This window comes from Poecilia latipinna, unplaced genomic scaffold (genome assembly GCF_001443285.1).
Source record: "Poecilia latipinna isolate Pla-1442-1.1 unplaced genomic scaffold, P_latipinna-1.0 Scaffold2579, whole genome shotgun sequence".
NCBI lineage: Eukaryota > Metazoa > Chordata > Actinopteri > Cyprinodontiformes > Poeciliidae > Poecilia > Poecilia latipinna.
Window position 1 is genome coordinate 66,217 of NW_015115195.1, and position 15,226 is coordinate 81,442.

General features: G+C 39.3%; 1 protein-coding gene across 1 annotated transcript; it reads left to right on the plus strand.

Annotated features, from left to right (window-relative positions):
* Positions 1 to 573: 573 nt before the first annotated feature.
* LOC106938375 (histone-lysine N-methyltransferase SETDB1-B-like) lies at positions 574 to 14,940 on the plus strand. The gene is made up of 25 exons (XM_015020421.1): positions 574 to 687; positions 2,370 to 2,573; positions 2,651 to 2,817; positions 2,915 to 2,955; positions 3,837 to 3,963; positions 4,045 to 4,224; positions 4,331 to 4,532; positions 4,967 to 5,040; positions 5,137 to 5,327; positions 5,476 to 5,605; positions 6,714 to 6,963; positions 7,747 to 7,860; positions 8,517 to 8,820; positions 8,901 to 9,162; positions 10,333 to 10,423; positions 10,524 to 10,640; positions 10,769 to 10,938; positions 11,024 to 11,239; positions 11,328 to 11,498; positions 12,571 to 12,701; positions 12,845 to 12,864; positions 12,970 to 13,088; positions 13,167 to 13,429; positions 13,511 to 13,599; positions 14,630 to 14,940. Exons 1-25 carry the CDS (start codon positions 671 to 673, stop codon positions 14,745 to 14,747), a joined length of 3,768 nt encoding a protein of 1,255 aa, XP_014875907.1. The 5' UTR covers positions 574 to 670; the 3' UTR covers positions 14,748 to 14,940.
* Positions 14,941 to 15,226: the final 286 nt, after the last annotated feature.

Below are 15,226 nucleotides of genomic sequence, written 5' to 3' on the forward strand. Positions count from 1 at the left end.
CTTCCTTCTTTGCTTCTTTTTGCTTGTGACCATTGTTCGCTGTGCTCACCTGGTGCTGGACCCTTACAGTGCTGTTTCTGTGTCCACCTACATGGAGGAGCAGGAGGACGACACAGAGGAATGATGGAGACCAAAGAATGGTTCAGACTCCTCACCTGGAATCGTGGTTTGGTGACTTTCTCTGTGTGCCTGTGAGGTTTTATCTTGGATTCAACTAATGGTTATTCTGAATCTTCAAATGAAGTACGTGTGCTACGAAGAACTTTTAAGTGGTATTACTGGAAGTGGCAAATATGTGCATAAAAAGGATTCTTTGAAAGCACCGTATTTCCTAAAATAATCTGGATTTTCTAAGCAAAACAAGTTAGTAAATATGCAAAAATATTTAGAAAATGCAAAAAAAAAAAAAAAAAGGAATAGATGCTGATATTTAACAAAACAAGTCTCATTAGATGATAATAGCTATTAAGACAGCAAAGATTAAGGGTAAAAGTATTCTTTTAATTTTAACAGCCTGTCTTTTCTGACTGGAAGTGATATCATTTGGAGCGCTTTTTTGACAAGCAGCACCGCCCACCTCGGGTGCCCCGGCAACCACAGCATGCGCTACTCTTTGTAGCCAACCCTTAGCGTTAGCAACAAGCTAGTTTAAAATTTTGCAATCCACAGAATGGAAAGCGGTGATGGGTGAGTGTTTTTAATTGGCCTTTCATTAGTTGTTTCAGTTCAGTGTGTGTCACGTTTTTGAGGACAGTTGCAAACTATAGAATAATGTTTATTTTGCAGGCAGCCGCCACATCCTGTCCGAAATATAAACACATTTCATTGCTCGTGCTAGGCTAACCAGCTAGCATGCTCTTGAATCTTTTTTGCTGCTAAATAAAACACTTTGAAATTGTGACTTCTTGAATTAATACGCTGACTTAAATAACTTTATTTTGCAAGTGTGCACATTTTGTGCTTTATAAACAAAATAGTCGTAAAAATATTGCCAGCGCATTTGTATCTACTATGCTTCTCAGATGTTTACTAAGAAGATAATCATATTGCCTTATTAGTTAGAGCTGTTTTGCGCTTGTTTTTTTACTTTCTGACTAAACCTTCTGCAGTTTCTATGAATGAGCGAGTTACAAACACCTACCTTCACAGGCGGGCTGCCGATCAGCAGAAAGAAAACCGTTTGCTTATCTGCTTGGCCAAACTGAGCATGGGACCTGCTGCATTCTTTACTGCTGATGGTCGTATTATTTTGCATTCACTTGTTATTTTTTAACTTGATTTGATCTGGAGGACATCTAAGGGAAAATTCAGAAAGAGAAACTTCCTGTAAGTGTAAGATCTTCCCGCAGTTAAGTGCCCTCTGGTAAAGTATGGAGAGTAAATCGAGTGGTTTTTCTGGGTACTTATGAAAACGCAATCTAGATCATAATAAAAATGTTTTTATTTCATGGTTTTATACTCGGCTGTTATACTTTTTTAAAGTTGATTTTGTGGCAAAGATTGACTGAGGCAAAATTATTTCATCTTTTTTACAGACGGGTGCATTTATGCTCCAACAAATAATGCCAAAATATTCCATGTCATGCTTACATAGCAACATATAATTTATTTTTATCCCATCTATCCACCTATTGAAGTCTCTATAAATATGTAGGGTGTATAAACTCTGTGATACTGTTATTCTTGTATTGCTTTTAGTAATAGTGTTTTAAAGTAAAAATATATAACTCAAAAACTTCAACAGCATTCTAAGACCTTCCTAAAATACAGCAATTGAACTGTGCCTCCCTTAAAACATGTATGTTGTGTTTTCTGATATTGCATTCGGTGTTTATTGTCTCAATCAGATTTGAGTGAATAAGACATTTAAAATGGTAGATTTCCTAATAAAATTATATTATTAAGCAATATTTTGATAGTAACGTGTTTGTACTTTATATAGTCACCAATCTGACCTCTATTTCTTACACTGATTACATTTTTGAAGTCATATTCAAGCTGTGTTATATGCATGAATTTAACCATTTAACAAGCATTTTATTTGTTTAATTGTTTAATTTTAGAGTTTTAAAAAATTGTGCATTTCAAGATATAGTTCAAGCATTTTATAAGTTCATTTTTTGCCCTATTTTTTTATTGATTGTGCCTCTTAAATCCCATGGTGATGAATTTCTCCTGGCTGACAGCTCAATTTTGCGCCAGACTTTTCTGGGAACAGAATTGTCACCATCACTTTTCAGAACCATAATTTGTGTTAATATCGCCTCGCTCGGTCATTCAAGAATCATGTAAGCCCAAGTAAGTGTTGAGTCTGTCTGCTGATGGACATAAAGTGTGATGCTTTTCTGCTGGTTGTGTCCCCTCCTCAGAATGGAGGTCGACGGCTGGGACCCCAGTCTGGAGGACGAGTTGGGAGTTTCACTGGATGACCTGAAGAAATGGATTGAGGAGGCCGTGGAGCAGAGCGAGGCTGTGAAGAAGAAAAAAGCCCAGCTGATAGAGCTCGAGGAATGGGTGGAACAGAAAGAGAAAGAAGAGGCGAAGACAGAGAAACTTCTCAACGATGCAAACCAGTATGGAAGATGTTACTTTTTTTGGGTTTAACTGGTGTTTTCTGCCATTTGCTCATTTTGCCCCTCTGATTCTTCAGGTCCGTTTTGGAGTGTGAGAAGCTAGTGAGGGCAGCGTATGAAAACAACGGCCTCGTCTACCGAGAGAGCAGCTCAGAGGATGAAGGCGGCGGAGGAAGAGGGCTCCCCTCTGAAGTCATCGAGATTGATGACGATGATGACGATGACGTCATAGCTGTGGGATGTTGTAAGTCACAGTTTTCTACAGAGTTACTGTCAGTGCTGCAGTAGCTGGAAATGCTAACACGCTTATTTTATCTCTCGTTTCTGTTCTCCACCATCAGTGGTTCCTCCAAAGACACAAGCGCCATCTAAGGACCCAACAGTGAGAGCAGCCAGCCGCGGTTTTTCCTCTTCTGATGACCAAGTGTCATCATGGACCAAGTGTCCATGATGAATGATTAATTAAATTATCTGTAAAACACAGTCTCAGGGCCTGAAATTAATATTTCCACCTCCAAAAGTAATTGTACACATGGCATCGTTTTCTGAAAGGTTTTCATCCACATCAACTCTCACAGTCTGGTCCTGAGTGTTGTATTAAACATGCCAAACCTGTAGGGGGCAGTGTAGCGTTAAGCTAAAACCTGTCAACCAATCAGATTTCTTCAAAACAACCAATACTTCCTGTTAGGAATTAAACATGGTGCCAGAAGGTTCATTTGTGTGTGCTGAAAAACTATCAGTTTTTGAAAATATACATATTTCTAAGAACAAGCCATTTTGTCAACAGGATATTTATCCATTTTACCTCGAATATAGTTTTATATAAATTTAGCAAAACTTGTTTTTATGAATGAAATAAAAAAAGTTGAATAATTTACATTAATTAAAATAAATATTTATAAAAAAGGGTTATGTGTATATTTTTATAGAGCATAACATTTTAAAATATAATTCTCAAATACATCTTTACTACAAGTGTTGCGTGAATTGGTAACATAATTTGGAAAAATTAATAAACGGAAAATGTAACAAATAATAGAAGAAAAAAATGCACTATGACGTAAGCAAAAATCATCTCCTGCACCATTAAATATAACAAGTAAACATTAACCAAGGCTCAAAAACAAATGAAGAAGAAAGGAGCGCACTGTGACCATCCTCAACCCGTCTTCCACTGCTTGAATTCTCTTATAATGTTCCACTAAAACTTGAAGTCCACATTGTTTCCAGCTGTTCTGACTTCTGCTCTTTCATCACCAGTTAAACGAAGCCTCTGCAGTTCTGCAGAAAACCACCCAGCAGGTCCAGAAGTTGGTCCAAATAGTCACCAAGCCCTCCTCTGGCTCGCCTTTGATACGAACAGCAGTGCAGTCTGTAGTTCAGCCAGGTGAGCACACGCAAAGCTTCTAGCTTTGTGGAGCCGTTATTGGTGCTAATGTTTGGATTTAAAAAAAATTGTATCCTGCAGGAGTTCAGAGCACGACACCAGCTATATTTGTATCACAAGCTCCGTCTCATCAGACGATGACGCAGACGCAGCCAAACCCCAACATAAAAGAAGATGAGCTCAAAGTGGGGATGAACATCCTGGGAAAGAAACGCACCAAGACGTGGCATAAAGGCAACCTGGTGGCAATTAACCCTGTTGGTGTGTTTCTTTTAAACTCATTATGAGCATCACGATGTTTTACACAGCTTTTGCTTCTTGCTCTGTGGGATTGTTTTGATGATCCAGACGCTCTCTTTGTTTCCAGGAAACGGTGTGTTTAAGTACAAGGTGAGGTTTGATAAAGGCAAGAGTCTGCTGTCTGGGAACCATGTGGCGTTTGACTACAACCCCACCCTGGAGAGCCTGTACGTCGGGGCTCGTGTTGTCGCCAAGTACAAAGACGGAAACCTGGTGTGGCTGTACGCTGGAATCGTGGCAGAGATGCCAAACAACAAGAACCGGATGAGGTATAAATTTTATTTGTTGTCGTATAACGCAGATAAAGAAGAATTTATAGGTTTACGTCGGCAAGAAGTTGGTAATTACTCTGATGCTGTTTGTCCGGTTGTTATTTACAATTGTTACTGTTGCCATTCTTATTATCCCTAGATTTGTTTGTCTTCTTATGAGTTAATTTGTAACCATTTTGTCAATGTCATATAATTTATTTGTTGACTCCTTAGCACAGTATATTGAACAGGCACATTAATATTATAACATGGTTTTAATTACAAAGTTTTTTACAATTTGTCCTTTATAAGCAGAAATGTGGCATTAAACAAATTATGCATGACATGTTTTCTCTGTCCTACTGATTGCTTGTTTTCTTGCATGAAATAAATAAATCAAATAAAAAATAACATTTCCAAAAGTTCAATGATATACAACTTTTGTGTTTTAGGTTTCTGATCTTCTTTGACGACGGCTACGCTTCATATGTGATCCTTCCTGAACTCTATCCAGTTTGCAGACCATGTAGGATTTAACTTCTGTCTTTGATAAAAATAAATAAATAAAAATAACATGTAGAAAAAGAGATAAATGAAGAAGTGTTTCTGTTTCTTTGTGTAGTAAAGCGAACTTGGGAAGACATAGAGGATGCATCTTGTCGGGACTTCATCGAGGAGTACATCTCCGCCTATCCCAGCAGGCCGATGGTGCTCCTAAAGGTCGGCCAGATAATCAAGACGGAGTGGGAGGGGACCTGGTGGAAGAGCAAAGTGGAGGAGGTGGACAGCAGCTTGGTCAAGATCCTCTTTCTGGTTCGTACCAGCCACTCATCCGAATCCAAATGACATTTTTCAGAGCTTCCAGATCAACAGTGTCATTAATATAACTTAGAAAGATGTGGCACTTTAATCGTGTAGAGTGTTTTTACACCGTTTCTTGTGTTTTCTTGGTGTTGAGCAGGACGATAAGAGGAGCGAATGGATTTACAGAGGATCCACCAGGTTGGAGCCCATGTTCAATCTGAAACTGGCTTCAGCAAACACTCAAGAAAAGAAGCTAGCTGGCCACCAGAGGACAAGGCCAAACATGGGTAACTGGACACAGATTTGCAACATTAAAAGCTTGTGTTGAACATTGTCAAAGCCTGACTTAATCAGAAAATCCCCCTGGATCTGTAAGCCAGGACTGGTTGGGTTTGAGCCTTTTTTATTGTTACTGTCATACAGTTTAAAGCAGTAATATTACATAATGCAAATTAATTACATTACCTGTTTTTACCATTTTACGGTCAACAATACAGAGTCACAAAAGTGAAAAGATGACAGAGGAAAGTCAAAGTGGAATCCTCAACCACAAATTTCACTTAAAAAACTTTTATATAAAATCAAAGTGGTATGTTGCCCACATATCGCAGCAGTGAATTACCCTTTAATTACAGCACAACTAGTTCATAGTTAACATTTTTAAATTATCTTTCAAACTAAATTATTTCTTTTAAACCTTCCTGAATATAAAAATCTGGAAAACTGAGAATCAACTTAGTTTGAGACAATAAAACAGCTGTGATTGAACAAGCTTCACCTGTCATGATGAATTTTGCTGGACGATAAATTGTCCCGATAATAATGCGATAAACAATAATATTGTTTTGAGACTATTTTGAAGTAATATAATGGTAATGACATCATAATGCAAGTTTGCTCCCTCGTTGACTAATAAACTTAGATTTTGTTTCAAAATAAAACACAACCATAAACAATAAATATAGAACTACACTCAATTGAATTCAGAATTTAAATGAAGATGTCAAAATTACCTTTTAGAAAATACTAATCATCAGATTAATTGATTGGTTGATTAATTGCGTATTGTGATAGGCTCACTCACATGTTGCTGAGCTTCGACATTAATGTTGGACCAAACAGAGACCTGCCCAACACCTGGATGTCACTTCAGGTTGCCTTCACAAAACACAAAAGATGTACATTATATGATCTATTTAATGACTGTAACTTTGTTTTTTGTTTTTTTGTTTGTTTTTTTACAAATATTATTCTAAAACTTGAATTAATAATACTTTTAATAGTGTTTTGATCAATAATTACCACTTGCTCTTTTTTGGGGGAAGAAAGTTGGAGAATTTCCCTCCGTCTGTCACGACTTCTACACTGACTGTCGCTACTTCCTCCAATCTCTAGGAGCACTAAGGAGTAAAGGCCCAGTCGTTCAGTACACTGGCGTCGAACACGTCGGAGTTTCTCCTGCCAAACCTCCTCAAACGACACAGAGTCAGCCGCCAGCGATGACTCTGATCCAGCAGCTTCAGCAGCGGCCGCAGCCCCAGCTCCTCCAGCAGGTCCAGCCGTCCCAGCAAACCCTGCAGCCACAAGCTCAACAAACCCAGCAAACCCCTCAGCCCTCACCGGCTGCCCAGCTTCAACGTATCGAGTAAGTATGAGAGCTGAAACGGTTAATTGCATTATTTAAATATTGTGTGGATTATACAGATTTTTTTTTTTTTTTAAATGTCCATTCGCTGGAAGAACAACTCAGAGCAGTAATTGACCTAAAACTATACCCAAACATTTTGCATTAAAAATAAAAAAAAATTATGTTGGTTGTAAATATGTTTTACCCAAAACTCCTGAAGTGGCATTAGGCTTTACCTAATTCAAATCATGTTAAAAGAAATCAAATTTTTAATCAGTTAGACAAAAAATAATCAACATGTCAGTCCTACACTACATTGACGTTAGGTCAAAGAGGAAGAGCTGAGCTTTTCACATGTTGATGTCAAAATTATTGTTTTCACTGAAGAAACTTTGCTGCAAGTGATGCAGCATACACTATAGAAATGCTTTTCTAATGCATTTTAGGAAATATGATATTTATTTTCGAATTTAAAAAAGAATTATTTGTTATTTTGCATCTTTTAATGGTTGCATGAAAGCCTAATGAATTGGAATGTTACCGCTTCAGAGGTGAGAGTATCATCCAGGGTAAATTTGTATTTTAAACAGGTTTTGTTAGACTGCAGGAGAATGATTGGATTTTTACACCAAACCGTCTGTAATAAGAACAGGTAAATGATGATCATCATCCAGATGATGGTTTCACTTCCCGTCAGGGTTTAACGATTACAAAGTTAGCTTCATGGGAAGCCAACTCGCTCTTTAATGTGTCAAGATAAACAATAATTGTTTTTTTTCCCTTTTGTTTTATCACCTCAAGAAATAAACATCAGATGGCAAAGAAGAGCACGTCTAATTTCATCCCTGGTGTCGGCGGGACGCACGCCTCCAAGATCCTGCAGGCTGCGTCCGCTAACGCCAGCAACCTCTCAGTGTAAGTTCACAGTTTTACATGATTAAATTCAGCAAACACAAACAAGAAAGTAGCTAATAAAGCTAATCAGATTCTGTTCTTTGAACGAAAATTAGCACCAGATAGTTTATTTTTTTATTTTTAATGCAGAAACAATGTTTGGTAAAGCCCCATTTTTGTACCGCTGCCATCTTGTGCTTAAGCCTGTCGTACTAACAGAGTTTGGTGGATGATAAATTGTCCCAGAAGTGTTAACACAATAAATGATAAAATTGTTCTTAGACAATTTTCAAGTAATATAATGGTGATAATCCAAGAATACAGTCTTATGGACATTTAGGTTTTGAAGAGATGTTGCTCCTGAATTTATTTCCTGTCTCTGACAGTTTAACGCTTCCACACAAAAGTTTCCAGGAAGAACATAAAAACATAAACATAAGAACATAAAAACTCTTTATTTTGAAGATGAAAGCAGCTGATGTTCTGTGAGTCTCAATGTTCTCAGGAAAGGACGAAAAACTACTTGTTCTGTATTGGTTCTGTATTTTCATCGATTTAAGTGTTTTAAATAACTTTGCGTAGCTGTTTTGCTTACAACTGTTTTATTTATGAAGAAACAGTTTTCACTTTCAAAGTTATCCGAATCGAATTCAGTTTTTAAAGTTTTAAATCCACAGTGGAAAGGTGCAGAGCACCCCGAACACGCCCACGTCCTCCTTCATGCCTCCGTATCAGAGACAGACGACCGCCCTGGCGCCTCCTCCTTCCATCGTCACGCATGCGATGGCCACCATCCCTCAGCAGCCGTCCTACAGAGCCCCGACGGACCGCATCTTCTACCTGGCTCACACCTGCCAGCCTGCATGTCTGAACCGCGTCCGACCAGCAAAGTCAGACCTGCACAGAGGAAAGAACCCCCTCCTCACTCCGCTGCTCTACGACTTCAGACGCATGACGGGACGACGCAAAGTCAACCGTAAAGTACGCACAATCCTTTAAAAAATGCTGAATATCCGAATTCATTTATTTTAAAATGACGGTTCTTTATGCTCAACCTCCAGATGTCCTTCCACGTTATCTACAAGGCTCCGTGTGGACTTTGTCTGCGTAACATGGGGGAGATCCAGAACTACCTCTTCCAGACCCGCTGTGACTTTATATTCTTAGAGATGTTCTGCCTCGACCCGTACGTCCTGGTGGACCGGCCTTTCCAGCCGCAAAGGCCCTTCTATTACATTCCAGACATCACTAGTGGGAAGGAGGACATCCCTCTGTCCTGCGTCAATGAGATTGACACCACTCCACCACCTAACGTAAAATACAGTAAGGATCAAAACCATTTTCTCCCAAATGTGGGATTATTTCATATTTTTTTTTTCAGTTTTATTCTTCCTTTGGTCAGTCGTTCACATGCCTAAGCCTTTCTTTCCCTGTGCAATTTATTTAACGAGCACAAACTTTCTCCAAAATCTGCAGTATGAAAATATTTAACTTCAATAACGGCTAATTTATTTTCAGGCATTGCTCTCGTCTTTCCATGTGTGTAATGGAAATCTTTAAATGAAATATTAGTAAAAGAAAAATAAGTTTGTCTAAGTACTAAGGAGAAACATGTCGGCTCCTCAAAATGGGAAAATAATCAAATTTATTTTTGTGCATCTAGGATCTATCATTAGATGCAATGATATCCCATAACTCATTTTCATTTTGGGCCACATCAAAAATCTGAATGTTCTTACAGGGCCAGAATATATTAAACCCATTAAATTGCTAAAATATCAATAAATAGCTGTTTCAGCATTCAGTAAGTGTTTCTTAAAATTAAATTATATTGAACATCTTTTCTAACTGGTCAGCAGTCCAGCCAGGATTGTTTTTGTTTTTTTGCAATCAAAATCAGAGATTTTCTGACGTTAATTTAGAAATATTTGTAAGGAATTTTTATGATATTTGCACTAAAGTATGTTGTTAAATGTGACTTTTTTTATTATTATTATTATTAATCGCCATATTGATCACAGATTAAGACTTGACATCAAGTGAGGCTGAGTCATTTAAACCCAAAGTTTTTGGCCAATTTTGAGAAAAAAATTCAGTAAAATCAGAAAAAAATGTGCGAATCTGTTGACTTTGTGTGAATTTTTCAGATTTGTGAAAAACTGGATGGACTTATTGATGTAATTTGGAGGCTGAAGGGCCACATAAAACTCCGTGGTGGGCCAGATTTGGCCCCCGGGCCTTGAGTTTAAGACATGCGCCATAAATGTTTTAAGATAAATAAAGAAAAGCAGTCCAGTTTCTCTCTTTTTTTTTTTTACATAACAACAAATTTTAGCAAGTCATTCTCAATCTGTGTCAAAATTAAAATGCAGCAAATTAAAAACGATTGCTTGCTTGTGCGTTCAGCTGTACTTTGCTGCTGAATACAGTTTGTTTTGTGAACATGTGATACCTGACAGCTGTGCCTGACTCATTCTCTCCTCTCTCCACAAGGCAAGGAGCGAATCCCTGAAGACGGAGTATTTATTAACACCAGTTCAGACTTCCTGGTCGGCTGTGAATGTACCGACGGCTGCAAAGACAAGTCAGTGGAGATAATCGCCTTTATTTCAATTTGTCTGCTGCAGATAAGACCCTGGAGATTTGTCATGGGATCTTGGTATTTCTTCTTCTTTTTATTACAGATCCAAATGTTCCTGCCACCAGCTGACCCTGCAGGCTTCAGGCTGCACACCTGGGGGGCAGATCAACCAGAGCGCCGGATATTCATACAAACGATTAGAGGAGTGCTTACCTACAGGGTCAGACATTTTCACCTGCATAACTCACTCGTGTCTTTCATTCCCACACAGGCAAATAATAACTAAAAACGACTTTTGTCCTCGTGTTTAATGTGAAATTGTCGTCTTTCTTCCTGCTCTTCTCTCAGCATTTATGAGTGCAACAAAAGGTGTAAATGTTGTGCTCAGATGTGCACCAACCGGCTGGTGCAGCACGGCCTGCAGGTCCGTCTGCAGCTCTTTAAGACCCAGAACAAAGGCTGGGGCATTCGCTGTCTGGACGATATAGCTAAGGGATCATTTGTTTGCATTTATGCTGGTGAGAAACACGATTAGGACTGATGGGAAGACGGACACAATCAGCCTGCCATGCAGAATCCATGTCTTTCCTTCCGTTTTCCCAGGTAAAATCCTGACTGATGATTTCGCTGACAAAGAAGGTCTAGAAATGGGTGACGAGTATTTCGCTAACCTGGACCACATTGAGAGCGTGGAGAACTTCAAGGAAGGCTACGAGAGCGAGGCGCACTGCTCCGACAGCGAGGGCAGCGGCGTGGACGTGTCCAGGATGAAAATCCAGCCGTCCGCTTTGGTCTCCAGCGGCGCTGCGAGGAAAAAAGGCGAGTCCCAGCCCAAACATATGATGTGTCTGCTGCTTTTATTTGCAGCAGGCAGCCATTTTATCATACATGTTTCCTCGTCCCGCAGCTCAGAGCTCCAGCTCTTCGGATGACAGCAACGACGAAGAGGAGAAAGATTCAAAGAGTGAAGATGAAAGCGACAGCTCAGACGACACCTTTGTGAAGGACAACTACTACACCCCCAGCTCTGTGTGGAGGAGTTACACGACTCGCGGTCAGGCCAAGGGCAACAAAGAAGGTACTGCAGATCCAACGCTGATGATCAGACTCAGCAGTAGAGCCTTGAAAAACACAGACCTGGAAAAATGAAGAGCCCACAGCATTGAAAACCTCCTGGTTTTTCCACCAAATACTGATTTCTAAACTCTTCCTGAGTTAAAACAGTAATATTGTTGTTTCTAAATTAATATCAACTTGTTTTCTTTGCATTATTTGAGGTCTGGAAGCTCTGCGTCTTTCATCATTTTGACCATTTCTCATTTTCTGCAAATACTAAAGTTTTCTTGTAACTTCAGAGACATGTTGTCAGTGGTTCATATAATACAATAACAATGTTCGTTTTACTCAAATACATACCTATAAAAAGTAAAATCAGAGAAACTGACCATTTTAAATGGTTTCTTAATTTTTTTCCAGAGATGTATATGTAAATGATTGCAGTATCTTTATTTTCTTTATGGTAACACTATGTGCCCCCCACACATTTGTCTTTTGCAGGCTAAATATAAATTCTGTTTGTTTTTACTTTTTGTTTGCTTTTTTAATAAAAACTTTCATTTTAGAAAAAACCCTATTCTCACTGTTTTAGTCTTATTTAGAGGAAATCAACACATATTACTAAAACCTGATGATCTTACCGTGAACAAATTGCTTTAATATCGCTAGTAGGTAATGTTTAATGTTTTCTCTCGTCTTTTATCAACTCGCCTTCATCTAATGCTTAAGGGTCGTTAATAATATCAATTTGGTAGAACAACTTATTTTATCACGGTGTGATAAACAGTTGTAGGACGCCAACAACATGCTAGCTAATCTTAAAACAGCAAGATGAATGCGGGTAGCCATGCTTTGCCTTATTACTGCCTGATTGTTTGGCTATCTATTTTACTTGGCTTTCAACACCAGTGGGATCTAGTTTTAAATTGTATTTTTTTTGTTTTTAAACTGTTTTTAAATTACTTTTTTATTATGTTGTGATTTTAAATTGTACAGCACTTTGTATCAACTGTGGTTGTTTTAAAGTGCTTTATAAATAAAGTTGGTATGGTATGGTATGGTAAATAAAGTTAATTCTTGCTCTCCTGCTGCAGGGAGTCAGGACAGTAAAGATGGACTGAGTGTCTCAGCCAAAGGTCAGGATGATGAGAAACCGCCCTCCATGCCAGAGGAGACGGGGAAAAGCAAAGTGGCTTCCTGGTTAACAAGCCAGGGCCTGAAGAAGGTCAGTAAAATAAAACAAATAATATTAAACGATAAGACTATTTTACATCCTGATGTGTCCAGTAGCCACATGAAACAATCTCTGATTATATATTTTATTTTGGGTGATTTTTGCTTCTATACTCTGTTCTCTCTCCCCAACAGGAAACTGGAGACAACAAGAGGTGTGCTGAAATTCCCAAACTCTCCCTAAATTTAATAGTTGTTTTTTTCCCCCCATTTTAAGCTTTAATTAATTTAATTGCTCATGGAATATTCTTATTCTGCAGTCAAATAAAGACGGAGCAATCAAAGAAACAGGACGTCATGACTCTATCGGACAGCGATGATGTTCAGACGATTAGCTCCGGATCTGAAGACAACAAAGACAGAGAGAAAGCCACTCCGGGTAAACGCAGTTAAAAACCAAACACCAGATCTTTACTCTACATGTTTCATGACTTTCCCACGCTCTTCTTCGCTGGAGCTTCTGTATCCGGCGTGACCAAGAAGCAGGTAGCGGTGAAATCCACCCGAGGCATCGCCCTGAAGAACAGCCACAGTATGATGGTGAAACCGTCTGGGGGAGGAGTCGGGCCCAGCGTTCAGGGGAGCAAACCCGGCCACCAGGGGCAGCCTGGAGGAGGGGCAGAAAACGCTCCCAAAAACACCCGGCTGTTCTTCGACGGCGAAGAGTCCTGCTACATCATCGACGCCAAGTTGGAGGGAAATCTGGGACGTTATCTCAATGTAAGAAAGTTTTCTCTGCGTCATTTAAAAGCAGCTTTCTGTGATCCAAATTGACATGCTCTTCTATTACCTGCATTGCAGCACAGCTGCAGTCCTAACCTGTTCGTCCAGAACGTGTTTGTCGACACACACGACTTGAGATTCCCCTGGGTGGCGTTCTTCGCCAGCAAGTGAGTTAGAAATGGGTTCATTTCATCATACTGGGGATTTACAGTTTAAACATGGTCTGTAAGCGCTAATGAGGGAGTGTCGGAGGTCCTTAAAGAGACAGAGGCCAATTTCATGGATACGGCTATGAAGCAAAACTAGAGTCCAAAAGTAGCGGCTTTTGGACTATAAGCCGCTACTTTTCCCCCGCGCTTTGAACCATGCTGCCTATAGCTTGGTGCGGCTTTTCTGTGGAATTGTCTTCAACCACCAGGGGGCGCTTTAGCAGGAAGTGAATCATTGGGAGTCAAAATTGGAAATCAAAGAAGAAAGTGCTACTTTTCATTTAGAACAAGCACATGCTAGCATCAGGGACGACGGAGAAATTCCTTCAAACTCATATGATGCAGCTTTTAAGTTGAGGGCTATCGATCTGGCAGTACAGGAGGGAAATAGAGCCGCTGCAGGTAAACTCAGCGTGAATGAAACCACGGTTCAGCGTTGGAGACGGAGAACTGCGTCCGTAATAAATCCAGCAAGTTTATTAGGACGCAGCTGCCCTCTGCTGGGTCCTTATGGAAAACCGAGAGCGGCGAGATATGTTTCCAGTTTTTCTCAAAAAATGTTTAGTTGCGGCTAAGTACGGTAATTTTAATTTATTTTTGACATAGAATTTTAAAAACAACTGCAGGTAAGAAAGTTTTAAGCTTTAAACATTTCCTCTAGAAAAGAATCTGGAAGCAACCAAGTGTTGTAAAACTGCAAAAGTATTCACACCGCTTCAACCTTTCAACATTACAGCCTCATGTTATTAAGCTTCTGACGCAATTGAAGACAGAAACATTTGTTACTGGAGCTCTGGTTAGTCGGGAGCCAAAACATTTTGTAATGGTTTCAGTTACAAGTCTGACTATTATAGATCAGAAATGCCTAATAGTTTGTCTTTCAACTAATTTGCACCTTCGCTCTTCTTCTTATCGTTACATCATCTGATAAAGTTTCCTTCCGTTTCTTCCGCTGATGTTTTTTTTCCCCTGACTGTGTTGCGTTCAGGCGGATTCGGGCCGGCACAGAACTGACCTGGGATTATAACTACGAGGTGGGAAGCGTTGAAGGCAAAGAGCTGCTGTGCTGCTGCGGATCCACAGAGTGCCGTGGGCGGCTGCTGTGATCCACCCGGACGTCATCCCCTTCAACGCCGAACCCCGTTTAGTTTATGTTTTATTAAGTTCTAGGAATTTTGTAGCATCTCGTTCTTTTCGTGTGTGTATTTTTTTTTTTACCAGCACGTGACTCTTAAGTGTCTGATGTTGTCCATTAAATGTTTTCTTTACCTCCGAATAAAAGTTTCTTCAGTGACCGGAGCTCCTGCCTTGTTACTCATTTATTACTGCTTGAATTATACATTATTTGTTGTTTTCTGAAAAATCTCTTACTGACCAAAACAGCTAAATATGTTTTATTTCTGCTCGATGTGACTCAAACTTGCAGAAGTCCAGGTTCTCTCAAAACGATCCGTTTCTTTCAATTTATCCAACCGGGCAGAGAGTTCGTCCAATCAGCTCAACTCAATCAAAAAAAAAAAAAAAAAAAAAAATAAACTTTTCTTTTAAATTAAAAACTGGGCGAAGATTCAGATACCCTTATTTT

Excerpts from the sequence above, each read along its gene's own strand:
- LOC106938375 (XM_015020421.1), top strand. Across the intron at positions 10,641-10,768 it reads GAGGAGTGCTTACCTACAGG|CATTTATGAGTGCAACAAAA; the intron begins GTCAGACATTTT and ends CTCTTCTCTCAG. Across the intron at positions 11,240-11,327 it reads CGGCGCTGCGAGGAAAAAAG|CTCAGAGCTCCAGCTCTTCG; the intron begins GCGAGTCCCAGC and ends CTCGTCCCGCAG.